General features: G+C 51.7%; 1 protein-coding gene across 3 annotated transcripts; it reads right to left on the bottom strand.

The window, feature by feature from the left end:
• Positions 1–217: 217 nt before the first annotated feature.
• CAMKK2 (calcium/calmodulin dependent protein kinase kinase 2) lies at positions 218–17,229 on the bottom strand. Of its 3 annotated transcripts, XM_064675075.1 has the most exons (18): positions 17,079–17,229; positions 12,724–12,850; positions 11,848–12,310; positions 11,129–11,176; positions 10,690–10,743; positions 10,496–10,547; positions 10,270–10,403; positions 9,639–9,675; positions 8,843–8,864; positions 8,464–8,552; positions 8,167–8,366; positions 8,023–8,076; positions 7,494–7,567; positions 6,859–6,946; positions 6,514–6,612; positions 5,855–5,983; positions 3,856–3,956; positions 218–3,497 (listed from the first exon to the last, which is right to left on the bottom strand). In XM_064675075.1, exons 3-18 carry the CDS (start codon positions 12,139–12,141, stop codon positions 3,425–3,427), a joined length of 1,548 nt encoding a protein of 515 aa, XP_064531145.1. In that variant the 5' UTR covers positions 12,142–12,310; positions 12,724–12,850; positions 17,079–17,229; the 3' UTR covers positions 218–3,424. The 3 variants fall into 3 exon arrangements, 2 of the variants coding, with proteins under 2 accessions (XP_064531145.1, XP_064531146.1); XM_064675076.1 differs by lacking the exon at positions 6,514–6,612; XR_010435094.1 differs by lacking the exon at positions 218–3,497 and having other exon boundaries at positions 5,855–6,002.
• Between the last annotated feature and the right edge of the window lie 1,126 nt (positions 17,230–18,355).

The following is an 18,355-nucleotide window of genomic DNA, read 5'->3' as shown; positions in this document are numbered from 1 at the left end:
AGAGTCAGTGCCTGTGAATGCTCCATTTGGATTATGCAGTGGCTTGAGCCACTGTGGACTTATCCTAGATCCCCAAGATGCCCAGTAGTGGTAGAGCACCAGACTTCAGTAACATAGGAAGGTGCTTTCAGATTCCTCTTCCAACAACCAAACTCTCACAGCTTGATAAAGACCAGTCAAACAGGATAATGGTTCCACTTGATCAACTAACTCTGGGTTTGATTGCATGTCATTTATTTCAATATTGTACAGTGAAGCTTGAACAGCTGTGTGGAAAAACACTTAGTTGTTGGTTTGTTTTTTCTTTCTTCTTACATAATATAATTTAAAAGTGGTAAATACACAGTATTTAAACTTGATACACCTGATAAAGTTAAATGCATAATAAAGGGGTAGGAATGAAACACAAGCCTTGGTCATTAAACAAACAGTATAAAAATCAGCAATATTTCAGGACCTTAGAAAAGAAACAGATCAATTACCTGATAGGTAAGAGGGGACCACCATGAAAAACTACCCAGACAAGAGGCCTGGTTTCCCCTTAGCACTTTCCTGTGTGCTTTCAGAGCCAAAAAGGCTTAGTACCCAGCAATAAGCTCCCAGTCAGCACTGGGCTTGCTTGAAAGGAAGGGAGTTGGGGAAATCAAGCTACAGCCCAGTTCCAAGGCACAAGCAAAATGTTCACTATAAGAAGAAAGCCAGCATTACTACTAAGGAACAGCAGCTGGGGAACTGAGCAGGTTTATATACACAGGACAGCTTCTCTACAGGTCATGCATTTAGAGGGATCTTCCTCACACGGCCAAGGCTTTGTGCTTTCAACAGAGCTGACCAACAAGAAAAATCTACATCGCATTTCCTTCAGAAATGTGCCTTTGGCTGCAGCCCCAGGGGAGCTGGCACTGAGGGACACTCGGTTTGGGGAAGTGCTGAGCTTTACATCCTTCAGAACCGAGCCCATGCTGGCCCTAAGACACTGATCTGTGGGAATATCTGAGGCCCCTGTGTGGGAGGGGGCATCGAGGAGCTGGTACAGCTCAGTCTGTTGAGAAGCTGTGGTTGCACCAGGCAAACCTGTGTGGTCAATGTAAACTATCTCAGGAGGCACCCAGCAGATCACAACCAGAGATGGGCAGCACAGAGATCTCTACAACACACCTCTAGCAAACACACCACACATTGCTATGCACTAACTACAAATCCCCTAGTTTTTTAATTTTTTTTTTTTTTTTTTGGCAGATCAAGTCCATTTGCAGGGTTAGAGAACCAGGCTGCCCACTCACACGCATTTCCACAATGAAAAGTCCTGTTTAGGAAAGGGGGAGCAGGCAGCTGGAGCAGGGCTGGCCCCCAGGTTACCTGTTTGGTTTTCCCATAGCTGAAGCTGCAGGGCTTTGGCATAGCCTTGGACTAAAACGGGAGGAAAACAGTGCGTGTCTTATGGCTCCAAACTCCATAGTATTGCTCCTAAACCACAAACTGTCTTCACTGGCTCTGGAGACAGGCCAGCAGCACAATGTTTCCATAATAAATTGCAATTTAGGGGGAACATCACTTCAGGTGATCAAAAGGTGTAAGGGACAGTTTGTGTAAGCACCTGCACCCTTGTTAACGCTGTCCTGGCTTTAACAAACACCCGTCCTAACCAGGAATTACCAGGCCAGGTCTGACTGCAGTGGGGCCAAGGACCTCAGAGCACTGCTGCTTGTGCTGCCCAGGATCAAGGAAGACAAGGGGACAGTCACTTCCTAAAGGCAGGGCATCCATGGCCAGGGCTAGCAGGCCATTAATCACAATACTTGGGTGTCTCCTAGTGCCTTCTTCCTGAGGGCAAAGAACTAAGCCTTAGCAGTCCCTTACAAGCTTGGGAGACTCGAATCCTCCCCCTCTGTCAGGCACACCATCACTTTAAATGCCTCATTCAAGGTCACACAACCACATCAGACTGAGAAGAGATCAGACTTTTCCCCCCTTCCCAGTCCCACACTCCATCCACTAAACAACTGTACTTACCGTGACCCCTTTCCTCAGGCAAACCCTGACTCCTCTCCAGGAGGAGTCTGCTGTTCTCCAGCTTTGTCCAAGCACAGAGAACTTGGGGAAGTGTGTCTGGACACCAGAGTCTCTCCCACCACATGATAGGTTATTATTTTTTTACAAGCACCACAAATAATCAGAGTAATCTGACTGAAGGTGAAAGAGCTCTTCATAAGAAACAATCTATGAATTAGGTATATACTTAATTTACTAACAAGCCTCTGATCCACAGGCATTCACAAATTACTGGTAACAAACTGGCAAAAATACATAGCATTGGCCCCAGAATCCAGATTAAGAGTTGGGAAAACAAAAGTTTCTTTGAAAATTACTAGCTAATCTGAATATTTCGTTAAGATTCTAACCAAGCCCTAAGTCTATACTTAAAAAACAGCATAAGTTGTATTATTTTTAGTTGTAGTAAACCATGTAATGTACATGGAAGTGAAGGATTTTACCCTGAATTTTATATTTAATAATATATCTACCTAGATCAAGTAAAATATTTAGAAACAAACTGTTAGTGCTTCCTCTATTGTTCAAAACATTCAGCTAAACACCACCTTTCACTCATATTTCTGCAGCAAAAATAGTTCAAACTGAACTTAAGCCCTTAAATACCTTTTCCTTTCATACACTGAATACCTAACTTACCAAGTCCTGGTCACACCAAGGCCTTTGGAAAGGTGTTAATTACCTGTGGAGGTAATTAACCTCACTTTCTGAACGTCCTGAAGATGCTGCTTAATACAACTTGGCTCACAAAGGTAGGCATTCTTTAAAAAGCTGAAAGGGTGGGTTTTTGCTTTGTTCCCATGCAGTTAAAAAGGTGTCAATTAAAAACAAACCAGAAGGACAAGGAATAGATGCAACAACATTCCCGGTAGGTCGTGAACTCTCAAAAGTGCACACGTGTGGTTTTACTGCTGTGGATCCACTTGGCAAAAGCTTCACCCTTCTGAGTGTGCCCACGATGGGCACACAGACCTCTGGGACGCTGGCCTTAGTCCCTGGAAATTACTTGGCATTAAAACCAGCTAAGAGCAGTTCCAAACATGCATTTTTGTTGGACTGCTTTGGGTTGTTCATTTTTTTTGCGCAAAGCTCTGTCGCTGCTCAACACGACCAGCTCACCTCTGTGGCACCAGCCAGCGCCTCTCCCACAAGAAGTCAGCGGTCCAAGTGGTCAGAGATGCTCCATGTTTATGGCAAACAGTCGGATGTCTGATAACATGCTGCTATGTGAGCTCTACATCCAGCATTATACTGAGATAGCGCCGTGTCATGCTGTGTTTGGCGTGGGCTCTGTCAACCTTGCTCAGCCCCAGCTGCACACTTTGTGACGTGCCCTGGATTGAGTTGCTCAACAGAACCATAAAGTTGATGTTCATGAAAGAAGTTCCTCCTCTCCCACGTTGGGCAAGTCGTTGCATTTCAGATTATCTTCACTGCCTTGTTTCCTGTTTTCAAAGGAAATAAAAGGGCTGCTGGGTGGCTCAGAGAAAGGCATAGCAGGCAGTGAGACACCAGTGTGTGCCCCTTCCCTGCCATGGGACCTTTGGGACCCTGAGCACGTGTCACCTCCCCCCAGCTCCCACGTAACAGGCTGGAAGTGCAATAAAAAGATGCTTTTCATCCCATCAGAAGAGCAAGATATTCCATGCCACAAAAATCCCATAAAGCAGTTACTGATCAGACAGAGGGGGTGTGAATGTCTCAGTCATGGCCCCCATGAAAGATTCAAAGCCCAACTATTCAATTTCTCCTCCAGAGCAGTGAGACAAGCTGAAAATGTCTTTTGGGGATGATGACACTTACGGCAGCAGGTTCCCAGGGGAAGACAATGACCGCTCCTCCCTCTTGCTCCCTTCAAATGGGTTCCCAAAGGATCGCTTCCGGATCATCGTCTTAACCAAGATCTGCAAAACCAGAATGGAGTTCATCAGGGATGCTTTCCTTCATTCAAGAGCAACAGGAACATCCAACCCTCATGACCAAGTAGTTATTAAAACTAGGGAAAACAAGTCAAAATTGTCTTTTTAAAAAACTCCCAACAAACCAAAACCAGAAGGAAGTATGTTTGCAAGTCTCCAGCTGCTTAATACAGGGGCTGTATCCTCGTCTGACACCCATGCAGATGAAGCCACACTAGGTGTGAGAGGCTGGAAGAGAACAAATCCAAGTCTGGGAAGATTCTTTCCCCCCAGAAGAAGGTTTTACCGATTACTGCAAATTCCCAGTTGCCCATGATTACCTGGCAGAAAAATTCATTGGAAAGGGAGAGAGGAAGGAAGGAACCAGCGTAATTTTGCCTTAACAGTCAGCAAAACCAAACTGAAAAGCTGGCCATTTGTCTAGCTCTGGCTGCAAAACACAAAGTTACCCAGCATCAGAGACTGCTGGGAACACAGAAGTGTCAGGGCATCCCAGGCATCCCCCAACTTGTTTTGCTGGTGGGAGCAGACAACAAGGTGAGCAGCACTGGATGCTGCCTCAGCAGATTCATCCTGTTCTGGGGACCCCTGGCTTCATTTGATGTTGCTTCTTGTCCCTCTGTGCCTTCTTCCTTTGCTCATTATGGCAGCTTGAGGGCCCTTCTGTGTCCAAAGGGGAAGGCATTTTATGGGAGAGTTGAAGCCACATGAGTGAATCTCATACTGGAGTGTTAATGCTTGCACTTGGCTGCACAAAGATCAGGCACCAGAGGGTAATTTTGAAGAATAAATGCAAATGTGAGAATACAAGATCTGCCTGGAGGCAGTGCGATATTTAAGAGGCAAGAGCCTCATTAAATCTCACTTGCCTTGAGCTGTGCTAAAACCACCTGGATTTCAATAGGGCCGGGAGCACTGAGCCCACTGAACAAGTCACCTCTGAACAGGTAAAAGGAGGGAAATCCCTCCTCAGTGGTGATCTCATTAGAGCAACATCTGCTTTTTCAGCCTGAGCAGCACAAGGCACATTTGCATATTAACATATCAGCGGTCAACGAGACTTCTGCAGGGTACTGAAGAGGAAGGAGCTCCAGACATGGGGCCAGATGTGGGCACAGCAATGAGATGGAAAAGGGGCTTCAAAGGGAGACCTGTACTTCAGAATATCACAGCCTGGGTGTCTACAGGCAGATAACGCTGTGCCAGGGAACTGTCAATGGTCGCTCACTGTTTCTCCTCACAAGGGCTGGTGGCACCCAAAGACATCATTAGGTTCAAAACCCACAAGAATTTCACTTTCCACACAGGGCAGGGTTACACTGTCTTTCTCAGCACCACAGGGGGTTGCAGAGAATAAAAATATGAGCTTGAAAAGAGATGAGATGAAGTCACCAAGAATAGCTCCAGGCGGGGGCTGGCGCATGTTGTGGCCCAGATAAAATCTCCATCCTGGGAAGCTCCCACAGCCCCTATGGCTGGACAGGCAGAACAAGGCAGGAGCTCCTCATGCCTGGCCAAAACACCTGCTCCTGGCTGCAGGCAGGTTCTGGACCAGATGCTTTTTTGTCCTAAGCAAATACAGTGATATTTGCACAGCCAGCTCAAGCATGGAGACTGGCAACACACTGATAGTGCCCTTTGGGACTGTTCTGGAATATTCCCCCACATATGGTACAGCCATCTCCAGCAAAATGCTGAGACCCTGAAGACCCTGAGATGCTGAAGTGCCTTGTAGCACTTCTTTCCGAGAGAGGGAAGGTCTTTGTTCTAATCCTGCCCAATGCTTTTGCCCCTCAGCAGCAACCTCCAGCTGCTCAGGACACCCTGGCAGGCAGTGTGGACCCTGGTGTGCATCCACAGACCATCAACCCCTTCATACTCACCACGGTGGCCAGGCTGGGGATGTGCTTGACTGAATTCTCCACCTCCTCTTCCGTCACCTCGACGAGGGTGCAGTTCTCATCCTCCGTGGGCAGCAGCTCCGCTCCGTTCTTGGTGACCCAAGGGTGCAACTTCAATTAATAACACAGCCTGTCAGGAATGATTTCCTCTTTTTCATAACTCAAACAGCATAAGCCTGGCAAACGCATCTCCTTGCCCAAGCTATGGCCCCTACGTGCTCCTGAAACACCAGGGAGCAGGGGAGAGATGTGCCATCTCCCTGGTGAGCCAGCTCACCCCAGCACCGCCAGGAACAGCGCAGTCCGTGGTGCGGCTCACCCGGAGCCAGCGCTGGCCCCATCTACACAACCAAGACATAACCTTGGTGACCTGCAGCCCTGGGCATCTCAGTGAGTTTTAGGGAGAAAGACCTATTTTCAGTCTCATCTTATGGATGAGACAGCACCAAGAGACAGGAATTACTTATTCCAGACGAGTAGCGGTGATGGGGAGACCCACCAAGCCCTAGTCTTGGATCTGGATTAATCCACGATGGAAGGCAGAACCCCTCTTTGTCCTTGCCCACACACCTGGTGACTTGGATGGCTGCAGGAGGAGCACAAAATGGTTCAGCAATGCCCCCGCAATCCTTTCCCCCTACCTGAGTCTCCTCCATCCTCTCAGCTTCTCGCCCCTTCCGGGCTCCCGCAGGGGCGAAGGACCAGAAATCTCCTGCGAAAGGCTGTTGCACAGTACTTTCCTGGTAGCAGAGGAAATACTGTACTCAGGGGATTTCCTTTTGCCTGTGGCTTCTCTAGGCACCAAAGGTCCCAAAGCTGAGCAGGTCCCGGAGCAGGGGAAGGTGCTGGGACTTACCTGCCCGGGGGCCCTGGGCACAGGGGGAGGACCTAGCCTGGCGCGATCAAACTGACTCCCGAAAAAAGCCAAGCAAGGAGAACCCAACAGAAGTGAAGCCACAGCCACCACTAGGGGGTCAGGTCAGTACCTTGATTTCTGGGACCGAAATCCGAGATTCAGGATTTTTATCCAACATCCGTGTAATCAAATCCTTCAGGAAGTCCGTAACTTCTGGCCTGTGGAAAGAAGGGAGAGATGAGATGGGGAAGGGGATGGATGCTGCCTCTGCTCTTCACCTCAGTGCCGCTGTGGGCCTTTCTGGGCAGATTGGGGCTGAACACCAGCCCTGGCAGGGATGCAGCTCCAGGTCCTTGTGCATCCAGGTGCCAAGCAGTCCCTCCTCCTCATATCCGCCAGGGAAGCAAAACATCTTCTTTTGAGGCAATCTGAAAAATGATCCCACATGTACAGGGCTGGGAGAGCCCAATACCAGCTCCACCCAGGCTAAAACCCACCAGGCAGTAACTGCAGAGGTTAATCCATTCCCTCAAACACCTCTGCAACTTCAATTGCTCCTTCTTAGGCAACTGTAAACCAGGAGTTGTTGCCTTCATGTTTAATGCAAAGGACATTTCCAGGTCCAAGGCCAACAGAAGGGCTCAGAGCCTGACTTCTGCAAAACCACAGCAGAGCAGGGCCAGCCCTACCCAGGCACTGCCTGAGAAACAACTCACATGAGTTGTAAAGTGGATTGATGGGTTGTTTTTATTTTTGAGTACTTACTGGTCTGGGAACTCCAACGTTTGGGTCTTGATTTTATTGTGTAAACTCAGGATCCTTTCATCCATAAAAGGGCACTATCAAAGAAAAACAGAAATGAGGAAAGCAACGACCTCTGTTAAAAGGCAGCAGTGGGGCAGCCAGAGGGGCATCAGGATCTCATAGGGTTTGAAGGAGAGCAAGGATCCAGTTATAGGGAAATTCCAAAAGATTTCCTATTATATCAATGTGTACTTTTAAATGCACTGAAAATAACATTTGACCAAAAACTACCAATTACTACAAGAGCTTCTTTCCTAAAAAATCTACCCAGCCACAGAATTTTTTCACTTGGGGAAAAAGAGAACACAGCCCTTTTGGCTGCATCCATCCCAGGGACAGGCAGAGGTTCCTCATTTCCGTCCATATATCCCCATCTCCACTTGGCTCAAACAGGGATGTGGGGTGCCCATCCCACCATGTACCTGGAACATGGGAGGCACTCGCCAAACCCCCCAGAACACCAACAGCACTGAAAAATCCATGTCATTACCTGCCCAAACACGAAGCAGTACAGCGTGATCCCCATGGCCCAGACATCCAAAGCCTGCAGAGCGAAGAAAGCCCAGTTAGATCTACAAGAGACAGTGTGTGTGAGGAAGACTAGTCCAAAACCCCTCAAATTGCTGTTAAATACCTTTCCAGAGAAAATTTTCCTGGTTTCTGAGAGCGTCTCTGGGGCCATGAAGGCAGGGGTGCCCACTGTGTTGGTTAAGAGGGCGTCGGCTCCCTTGAACTCGTTGCTCACTCCAAAGTCAGCAATCTTGATGTGCCCATCTTCCCCCACGAGGAGGTTGGAAGGTTTAATATCCCGATGGATTATCTTCTGATAGTGCACTGCAGCCAAAGGGAAAACAAGTGATGCAGCAGCAGCACAACAGCACCACACACCAGCTGAAGGTGCAGCTCCCATCCTTTTTGCAGAGACACTTACAGTATTCAATGCCCTTGATCAGATCCTGGAAGTAGAACCGAGCCTGGTCCTCGCTGAGAGGTTTCAGGGTTGGGATTTCCATCACGGGGCTGCAAAGGAAACAGAGAATGGAGTTCATTCTCCATCTGGATGTGCCAAAACAGGTCCTGGAGGCTTTGCCACCGTTTGGTGACAGCACACAACACCAAACACAGGCACATACAGGATGTACACAGCTGTAACTACCTTGGGGAGACAACCCAAACCTGTAGGAGCCCCACCATGAACCTCCCTATCACCTCTGCACCCCACACCCACCTCAGGTGGCTGAGCTGTGCCACCCACAAACCTGTCTCGTGTTCATGCATTAGTAGGTTTAAATCTGGAATTCAGTACTCACCCCTGCTTCACCAGTTCAAACACTGCAACGCAAAAGAGAAGGTGATTACGGATCGCTTACAGCATAGAGCTCCTCCGAGCACAGTCTCAGCACAAAAGCAATTATTTTAATGATAAAAATTCTAAAAATAATGTGTTATTTTTAAAAAGGAGATGCCGTCTTATGCAAGGCACGTGGCATTTGGGTTGCTCCCATTTTCAGTTAAGGGGATGCTGCCAACTGCCTTCTCAGTGCTGCAGCCTCAGCATCGTGAAGTGCCCTCCATGGCACACTAAAACCCTCAGTTTGCCACCAAAAAGTCCCAGCCCATGCCCTGAGCAAACCTCTGCGCTTGGCCATGAAGGCATCACACACTCCTCCACTAGTACAGGCTGAACATAAATGATGAAATAGAAATAATGCCTCCAGAAGTGTATATTTGCATCAAGCAAACCACTGTGGTCTGCCAGACAGGGTGGGAAGGGGCTCATTTGTGCCGTGGATAATTAACTTGTGCCTTGTTCTCGAAGCCAAACAAATAAAACTACTTTCTATCAGCCTGGCTTCAAAGCTGACAATAATCAATGCTGGTGCCTTTCATGGCAAAGCATGTCCTGACATTGAATTAAAACCAATGAAGTGCTATAAAGCACTCCTATCTCCCTTCACAACTCAGACTGCATCCTCTTTGCTCCTCTAGCACATCCAGGCTATACTCACGGTGAAGGAGAGACCCAACCCCACATGCAGCCACCCCAAAAGACAGCAGGAACCTGTTGCCCCATCCCTCTGACCCCCCAGGGCAGTGGGCAGTTACCCATGTACAGGTGGTCCTCACTGGGGTCATCCAGGACCTGCCAAAAGAAGTAGAAAGGCAATTAAAGAGCACCAAAAAAACCCCTTGCAAAATAAACATTGTGATATTTTATTTAGCAGCCATCTCAGTTCTGCACCATCTGCACCATCAGTGCGGTCTGCTCATCTCTGAGCTTCTACCCATAAGGGTGGGGAAAAAAAAAGGAGGACAGAGATGTAGCTGTACTTCAAGGAAGCAAATATTTAAAACACACAGGAAGCATCATCTGACTCATGAGCCAAATAAACTCCAGCCTGCACATCCTTAATTCTTGATTTTCTGGACCATTTCATACAGGCAGTGGGTGGAGGGCAAGGCAGCTGCACTGTTGAACCCACAGAAACATCAGTTCTTCCCCAAACCCCATCTGAGCACTTGTTTCCTCCAAGGAAGCAACATTTTTCTCCGTTTCCCTTCTGGACAGGGAAGAAAAAAAATCATCTTTTGGGAGATGAGAATAAAAAACCTTTTAAACCAAGGAAAAGACAAGTCTCCCAAAGGCAGGGCTTGCCATGACCATCTCAGCCCCTCTGTGGTTGCTTCCCTCCACCCGCTCAGGATGAATTTTGGGAAGGGGTTGGTCAGCACTTACCTCCACCAGCTTCACCACGTTGGGGTGGTCCAGCTTCTTGAGGATGGCAATCTCCTGGTAGACCTGCTCAATGGGCCCTCTGGGCTGCAGGCAGCCCTCGGAGGCAGCTTTGGCCCCGCGGGGCGGTGGGCGGCCTGTGGGAAAGGCAAAGATGGGGTGTCCGGTCGGGATCAATCCCCTGGGAACCTCAAATCATCCTCCACCCTAAAGGTTTTGTGCCACTTACGGGGGAAGCCTGCCTGCCTCATCAACTTCTTTTTGGAGAGAACCTTCATTGCCTGCAAGAGGGGAACAAATGTGGAATTTAGAGTAAATCAAGGACAAAATGGGGCTGGTGGGATGGGGCTGGCACAGGGGGTCAGCTGGAAGGGAATCCATCCCAATCCCATCTGCCCTGCTCCAGGGCCATGCACTACTCACATAGTAGGTGTTATCATCCTCATTGTAGGCCAGCTTCACCACCCCATAGGAGCCCTGGAGAGGGGCACAGCCATGGGGCACCAGTTAGGGACAATTCAAAAAACCCCACATCACCAAACCGGGCTCTGGACTCCTCTGCAAACCCGCCCCCACTGGGATCACAGAGCAGTGCTGGGAGGAGCGGGGTGTACGCTCTGACATCACACCAACAGCAAAGAAAAGCTTCAAATGCCCCATTTCTTGGGAGGGAGGGGGCATGGGGAAAATTAATAATGATTTTAAAAATATACAATTCAACCAGCACCACTCAGAACAGACCAGGGGCAACAAAGAGCTGCTGTGGTGAGTGGCTGAACTCATTGGTTGGAAAATGAAAGTGAGCCCAACACCCTCCCACCCCAAATCCCCGTATCACACCCCAAACCCAGTCAATATTCACCTTCCCAATCTCATCCTTCAGCTTGTACTGGTTGAGCTGCACACAGTCCTGTGGGAAGATGGGGGGGGGGTTAGACATGAGCCACCAAACCACTCAGGTTTGCTCTCCTCCTTTTAAATCTCCAGCAAAACTTTCTCTGCAAACTCACCCCTCGTCCTGCTCTGCCTGGGCACCCACGTGGGGCTGGGCAGCTTTGATTCATGAGCCACACACACTGGTGTGTTTACATATGTTTAATTGCTAATGTTAATGATACTGACCACTCACGTGGAACGAGAGCGCGCGATGGGCTGGGAGAGCCCGGGGGTTTAATGCTGGCGACTTGGCGCTGAGTAATTTTATTTCTTCTGGACAGAGCAGCTGCTTGCTGCCTGTTTTCTGTCAGGCTGGGGGCAGGCAGGGTTGTTTTCTCTTTAGATTTTAGTGGATCTCTCTGTTTTTTTATTTTTAAGGAGGAGAGAAAGAGAAGCGCGGTAAGCTCCTGGCTTCCCCAAAACGCAGCCGTGAGAGCTGGTGGCGTCAGCAAAAGGCACAAAAAACAGTGAGTTGGAGGTCTCAACTTCCTAGGGGATGTCCCCGTGGCCCAGGATGGACTGGGATGTCCCACTGCCTCCCGCCACACATATGCAGACAAAAAAACAAGCGGAAGCAACACTGTGGTGGGAAAATCCAGGAGGGCAGGGGCAGGACAACCACGGGAGCAGCGTTCACCCCCTCACCTGCAGTCCTGTGATGGACACGCGGTTGGACTCCACCGTGGGCCGCCGTGGCAGCCGCGGGGAGGAGTGTGGGGACGTCACCGGGGAGTAGGGCAGGGATGGGTAGATGAAGCGTTCGTTGGCGCCGTCGCCGGGCGAGCGCGCCGGCTGCGGCCGCTCCTGCAGGGACAGCTTTCGGCCGGAGAGGTGCAGCTTCCGGCCGTCCCCGAAGCCCTCGCTGCCGGGCACGTCCATCTCCTCCTCGCTCGTGCTCGCCGTGGCGTCGTACTCAGTCACCACGATGAGCGAGGCCATGCTGGCACGGCGGGGGCTCAGCGCCGGGGGGTCCCGCAGCGCCGCGGGGGCTCGGCCGCAGCCTCCGGCACGGCAGAGGGGCCGCGGGGCGGGCGAGATCCCGGGGACGTGTGGCGGTGTGGGGTGGGCGACGGCCTCATCCTGGCCATGCTGCCACGGGGAGGTGTCCCTGCAAACACAGGGTGGGTCAGCCAGGCTTCCCTGGAAAGCAGGATTTCCTCCCACCGGTCATTGCTCTACAGATTGATTTATTCAGTCCGTGGAGAATGGTAAAGCCAGGGGCAGTGGCACACGATGGCACTGGGCATGTGCACCCACCCTGCCACAGAGCAGATCCCAGGCTGGAGACAGCCTCAGCCCCAAGGCTGCTGCCACTGCTCCTTCCACCCTTTTTATTTAAACACTTCCAGGAAATAATAATTCCATCATCTCCACTACAGAAATACCCCAAGGTGGTATTTTACAGCTTGCACTACAGTGGCATAAATATTGTTGAGTTCCCTACTTTAGTGCTCGGAGCAGGCACATCTCTGCCAAACATCCCCCAAAAGAAGTGGTTCAGGGGCACAGGGACCCACTTACCAACCATGGGGTGCAGGATCACCCCCCCAGCTCACTCCCTCTTCCCACAGCTTGTCATTGCCAGTGATTTCTCTTCCTCACCCCGGGTTCCCTTATGGCTTTCTGTGCAAAACTTAGGTCCCTGGACCTTGAGATAAATGAGAAAACTGTTAGCAACAAAGAATTAAAAAAATCAAATAATGAAATAATAATTTTAAAAGGGGGAAAAATTGTCTTAATTGACACGTGCTGCAGCAGCCAGGGCAGTTCGATGGGCGATTGGCTGTAAACCATCATCCTTCCCTGCTGCAACACTGGTGCTGTTTTTAATTTCTAGGTTAACAAGTTGCCGCAGAAAGAAGAGAAAAAAAATATCCTGAAACAACCAGCCCTGAAGCAGGAACAGGGTCTGAGGCGTTTTTCTGCCTGGTTCCCACACCTCGACGAGGCGGCCGGTTAAAATTAGCTCCACTCATCTCCATTGAAGTTTCCGTGATGCACCCGCACCACAACCACTGTGAATCAGCCCAGCAGAAATTATGGGTCAAGTACAGAAATCAAATCGTCTCCCCCGTCCTCGAGGCTTCACAATGGCCTAATTGCTGTTTTCAACACCAATCTATAAACCGGAGCCTTTTTGCCCAAGTGGGATCGGCCTGGAGCTAAAGCCAACCCGGCACTGCTTGGCTGCTTCGAGGCATGGAGAAGCACAGGGATGGGGAGGCTATAAATAAGCCAACAAACAGCAACAAGGACAAACTATTTCAGAAACGCCGCATTTGGTGGGGCTGAATCCGCTCCTGGACGGGGTTTTGCTGGATGAGAGAGCCAGGAGCCACCAGCCAAGCCAAATTCCCCCTCGGCGCTGCTGGCAGCCCACGGCAGCGTGTTTTAATGCACTCCCAAATGGATTAAAACAAACAGGCAGGCCCCCCCATTCATCCTGAATCCACAGGGATGCATCTCAAGGCCAGTTGCCATTTGCCCGGCTTGCTGTGGGCACCTCTCCAGCGGGCACATATAAATAGCTGCCCCTGAAGCCGGAGCCGATCCCGAATGCTGTGCCCTGTACCCTCACCGGGCACCGCGGCCGCACCAAAAAAGGCAGCTCATCAGGGCAGCCCCAGGATGAAGCCATCCCAGGAACATCACTGGCAGCAGTACCGGTCCCCAGCAGTGGCACAGCACTGCTAGGCATCCCATCCTGCCCCCCAAGCATCCAAATTTCCAAGGATTCCTGCTAAACTTTGCCAGGCTACAGCAAAATTGAGTTATGAAGTCTTGTCACACTTAAGAGCTGAGCGTGTCCTGGCCGGCGGGAGTTAATTGGCTTGACCAGGATAAACATATCAAGTCTGATTAATTCAAGCAGGCTTCCCCAGGCTCTGTAAACAGGCTAAAAGTCATCCGAGCCCCATCGTAACGTTGGCTGGAGTGGAAAATCTGAGGGGTTTTCCCTTTGCATGTGTGCCGAGGGTCAGAGGACAGAGTTTTGCAGACACTGTCCTGTGAGATGACACCTTCCCCAGGAGAAACCCAAAAGTGGGGTCACACTGTTGAACACAGCCCTGTTATCCTTAATAAGCACATCAGGAGGCTGAGGAGGAGGAGGTGCAGGAAAACAACCGTATTCCCAGCCAGAGGGAAAAGTGAAGTAGCTGGGATGGGGGGGGAAGAAACCCAAACAGGGGAAATACAGCCTGGAGGGTCTGGCTTCACCAACCCATCCGGGTCCTTGCCTGGGGAAAAGCAGCACATTCTGGTATGAACTCCAGCAGATCCTTATGTAAAAGGGAGCAGCACATGCCCACAAAATCCTCAGGAAATATAACAGCCTGGTGTATAGGAATGATTTATCGGCACAGCTCTTGGCTGCAATCCATATATAACCCATAGCGGCTGCAGCAGGATTATCGAAGCAATCAGTCTCGCATCTAATTCAGCAAGGAGAGGGATATTAAAATGAAAAGAGGTCTGTGAAGCCCTGGCAGCAGCTCTGCCTCTTGCTCAGTGCCCACGTGGCTTAAGCGGAAATGAATGGGAGTGAAATCGGCCCCCACGAGAGTGAAGTGATTCCACAGCCCCCTCAGGCCGCCCCAGCTCTGCTGTGAGCGCTTGGTCTCTGCCTGGATCCTGCCTGCTTCCTGCTGGGATGCAGCCACCCCCGGATGGGAACACGCCGACCGATTTTGGGGGAGTGCAGAGGATGACACCTTGCAGCCAGCACAAGATTTAAATGGGAGCATATGGATGCCTCAGCCTGCCCTTCCCTCCCTAGAGCTGCTTCTCTACCCACATGCAGGGCAGGCGAAGGGATGGTGCTGCCACGCACTCGCCTTCCCCCCTCCACGTGCTTCCCTGTGGCAAGGCCAGACACAGTGTCAGGATCAGACCCTCCCAAAGCAGTAAGATTTGGTGGCAGCTCAGCAGTGACACCTCCATCCATCCTTCCTTGGGGGTCAGCTCCCACACTGCAAAACAAGCTGCTCACAAAACTGAACTCAAACCACTTAAACCAGGGTGGATTTTACTCACAGAGGATCCTCCCCTGCTGCCACTGAAGGTCTGTGGTTAAAAGCCAACTGGGGCCAGCCTGGGGCAGTTATTGGTCTCCCTGGGCTGAGTCCAGTGGCTATTTTGCTTTCCCTGGTCACGGTCAGCGGTGGAAGTGCCCGTGCCAGGAGTGGTGTCATCTGCAGCAATGGGGGCATCGATCACAGTTTCCCTTCCTACGGGTGAGTGCAGACCTTGCCAGAAATATATTAGTCACTGTAGTATACAAAGACCATATGCATCCCCACCTGACTTTTAATGGGAAAAAAATCTCTCAGCTGCTTCTCTAGAAGACAGAGGACACCCAAAATTATGAGATACTGGAAACAGGCACCAGGCCCTATCTACACTCAGCCCCTGTGCCAAAGCAGAGAAGCTTTTCATCATCCCTGGGGTGAACAGAAGAGCCTCTTGTGCTGCCTGGCCCATCCAACACCAGGGAAAGAACTGGGGAAAAAATGCAAAGCCAGGCTGGGAGCATTGTAGTGAAACCCAGAGGCAGGTTTCAATAGGAGTCACAAAAACATCTTTACCAAGATTTTTTATAATCTTGAGGATTAAGGAATATATAATGAGCATCCCAAGACAAGAGTGTAAGCTCCAGACATTGCATTTGAGCACGGGCTGGGATGAGCTCAGGCCACCACCATCAGCTTGTCCAGCATTGTCAAACAGCTCCCAGCTTTCCTGGAAACATCAGCTCCAGCCTGCAATGGCCACAAGAGAGGAAAGGAGAGCAGCTCTGCACTTTCCGAATGCCACTTAAAAGACATTAGAGCCAAGCTGAAAGCAAAGCCTCCTCCAAATTACCTCCCTGGAACGAGGCTGATCCATCAGACACCCCTCGTGGCACACTCAGGTATGGGCTTCTGGGGTTTGTTGGCTATTTTTCCCAAAACAAAGTGCTGATGGAAAGGGGCCAGGAGAAGGACAGGGCTCCTTCTCCCAGGAGAAGGGCTATCTCTCCCGTTGGGGCCATGAAGGGAACTCCAGTGCCCACAGCTACCACACACCCTCTCCCCAGCACGGTCCCCCTGGCCCCAAGGACCACCTAGTCCTGTCCCCAGGGCTGGTTTCTGCCCCTGTAGCATTTCACAGCCGCACAAACAGCCCGCAGTTCCATCACACCAGCTTCCTGTGGTCATCTCGCTTCTGCTTTTGGTCTTTACTGTCACCTCCATGCTCCCGATGCTCCGTGCCGTGCACGTGGCCACAGGGCTGCATCCCACCTCCTATCCACACTCGGTCACTCGCAGCAACCCAACCTGTGGCTATTTCTAACGAGACCTGTCCCCTGTACGCAGTTGCTCCACCAGCTACATCTTCTGGCCTCTCATTTGCCCCTTAAAAATTCCCCCCTTTTCCCAACCCCATGGCCTATCTTTCCCTGGCACCCCTGGTCCCAGCGCTCAGCCCCCGCGGGCAGGAGCCCCATGGGGTCTGTGGGACACCCCGCCCTGTCCCATCCCCGCTCCCGGGATGCCGCCGGGTCCCGCGGCGCGTGTCGGGGCCGGCGGGAGCGGGATGTGTGCGGGGCCCGGGCGGCCACGGCGCAGCTCGTGGGAGCGGGATGGGGAAATGACAGCCCCGAGTGCCCGCACAGGCCGGCCCCGAATCCGCGGGGAGCCCCGTCCGGAGGCGATGCCGCTCGCCGCCCGCAGCCCCAGCTCCACCCCGGCTCCATCCCCGGCTCCATCCCGGCTCCGTCCCCGGCTCCATCCCGGCCCCCGCCCGCACGGTCCCTCCGGGCGCGGCTTTGTCTCCGCGGCCGCATCCCCCGCGCGGGCCCGCCCGGCCTCCCCGCCCGCTCCCGCAGCACCGACCTGGCGGGACGCGCCGCTCCGCCGGCGGGGAGCGGCCCCGCGACCCCCGCAGACCCCACAGCCCTGGGCCGGAGCGCGGCCGCCCGGCGCCGCCTTCGCTTTCAGTTCCGCTCCGGCGGCGGCAGCGAGGGAGGGAAGGCGGGAGGGAAGGAGGGAGGGAGGGGAGGGAGGCCCCGCTCCGCCCCGGGGAAGGGCAGGTTTCCCCCCCGGGCAGCCGCATCCTGTCCGCCCACCCCCCCGCAAGCCGCTCTTGGGGTGGGTTTTGTTCTTTCGTTTACGCATAATTATTATTTTCCGGTTTTATCCCCCCTCGGGCCGCGCTGCCCCACCTCGCCTCCCCGCGGGATGCAGCGCGGAGCTCCCGCGGTCCCGCTCCCGCTGCGGGCTCCCGTGTCCTGCCTCGGGGGGACACGAACCCCGCTATCCCTCGCCGCCCCTTCCCTCTCCGCGTCTCGCGCGTTTCCAGAGGCTGGATGCGAACTGGGTTACCTGTGCCAGCTCTCCCGGACCTTCGCTGAGCGGTTTCCCAAATCATCACCTGAAGGGGAGCTTTGGAAACCAGTTGTTTGGGAATGTCACAGCTGCCACTGCCAGGCCATTGCCCCCACCAAACACAGCCCCCACACAGGTTGCAGCTCTGCAGTGGTGGGACAGAACCCTTTATAACACCCTGGCTTGCACTAGCCCTGGGGAAACAGCCCTTACTTTGTCCATGCAAATTACTTGGCTTTTCTTCTGGAGCACATTCCCATCCAGCACCATTCCTGTGCAGAGCTCACCTGTGGTTTTCAGATGGACTCTGCTTTTCATGAAGCAACAGCTTCAGCCTCGAGTAGATGTGAAAGCCACAGCTGGCCAAACCCTCTTCCTCTTTTTGCTTTGAGACCTGTTTGTGGGCACCACTTTGACACTGTAGAGCTCCCGGAGTAGAGCCAGGCTCCCATGCCAGCTTCGTTGATAAACGCTGCTATTTTGACCAGCATCTTGAAAGCCACTCTAGAAATCAAGCTTATGCACTTGCTGTAACATAGTAGGTGCTCCAAACATTTTAAGGACTGAACCCCTTGACAGTGATTAAAACATAGCTGAGAAGGGACAAGCCACCAACACCAGCATTCCCACAAAGCTGGGTTCCTCTTTGCTGTTGGGAAGTCACTGTTTTAAAATCAAGGCCCTGGTGATCTGCCAACAGCCACGATGCAGCACTAATTAGCAGGATGTGTAAACTAACACTGGACTACCCTTGTCTCAACCACTTCTCTTTTCCTCCTTACCTG

Source organism: Pseudopipra pipra, chromosome 18 (assembly GCF_036250125.1).
Source record: "Pseudopipra pipra isolate bDixPip1 chromosome 18, bDixPip1.hap1, whole genome shotgun sequence".
NCBI lineage: Eukaryota > Metazoa > Chordata > Aves > Passeriformes > Pipridae > Pseudopipra > Pseudopipra pipra.
The sequence above is the reverse complement of the archived record's forward strand: the minus strand, read 5'-3'. Positions and strand labels throughout refer to the sequence as shown.

What these genes read in the sequence shown, in the direction of transcription:
- CAMKK2 (XM_064675075.1), bottom strand. Translation starts at nt 12,141, where the DNA reads ATGGCCTCGCTCATCGTGGTGACTGAGTACGACGCCACGGCGAGCACG. An exon ending in ACGTGGTGAAGCTGGTGGAG is followed by an intron (nt 9,676 to 10,269) that starts GTAAGTGCTGAC and finishes TTCTTTTGGCAG; the next exon opens with GTCCTGGATGACCCCAGTGA. An exon ending in ACTGCTTCGTGTTTGGGCAG is followed by an intron (nt 7,568 to 8,022) that starts GTAATGACATGG and finishes TTTCTTTGATAG; the next exon opens with TGCCCTTTTATGGATGAAAG.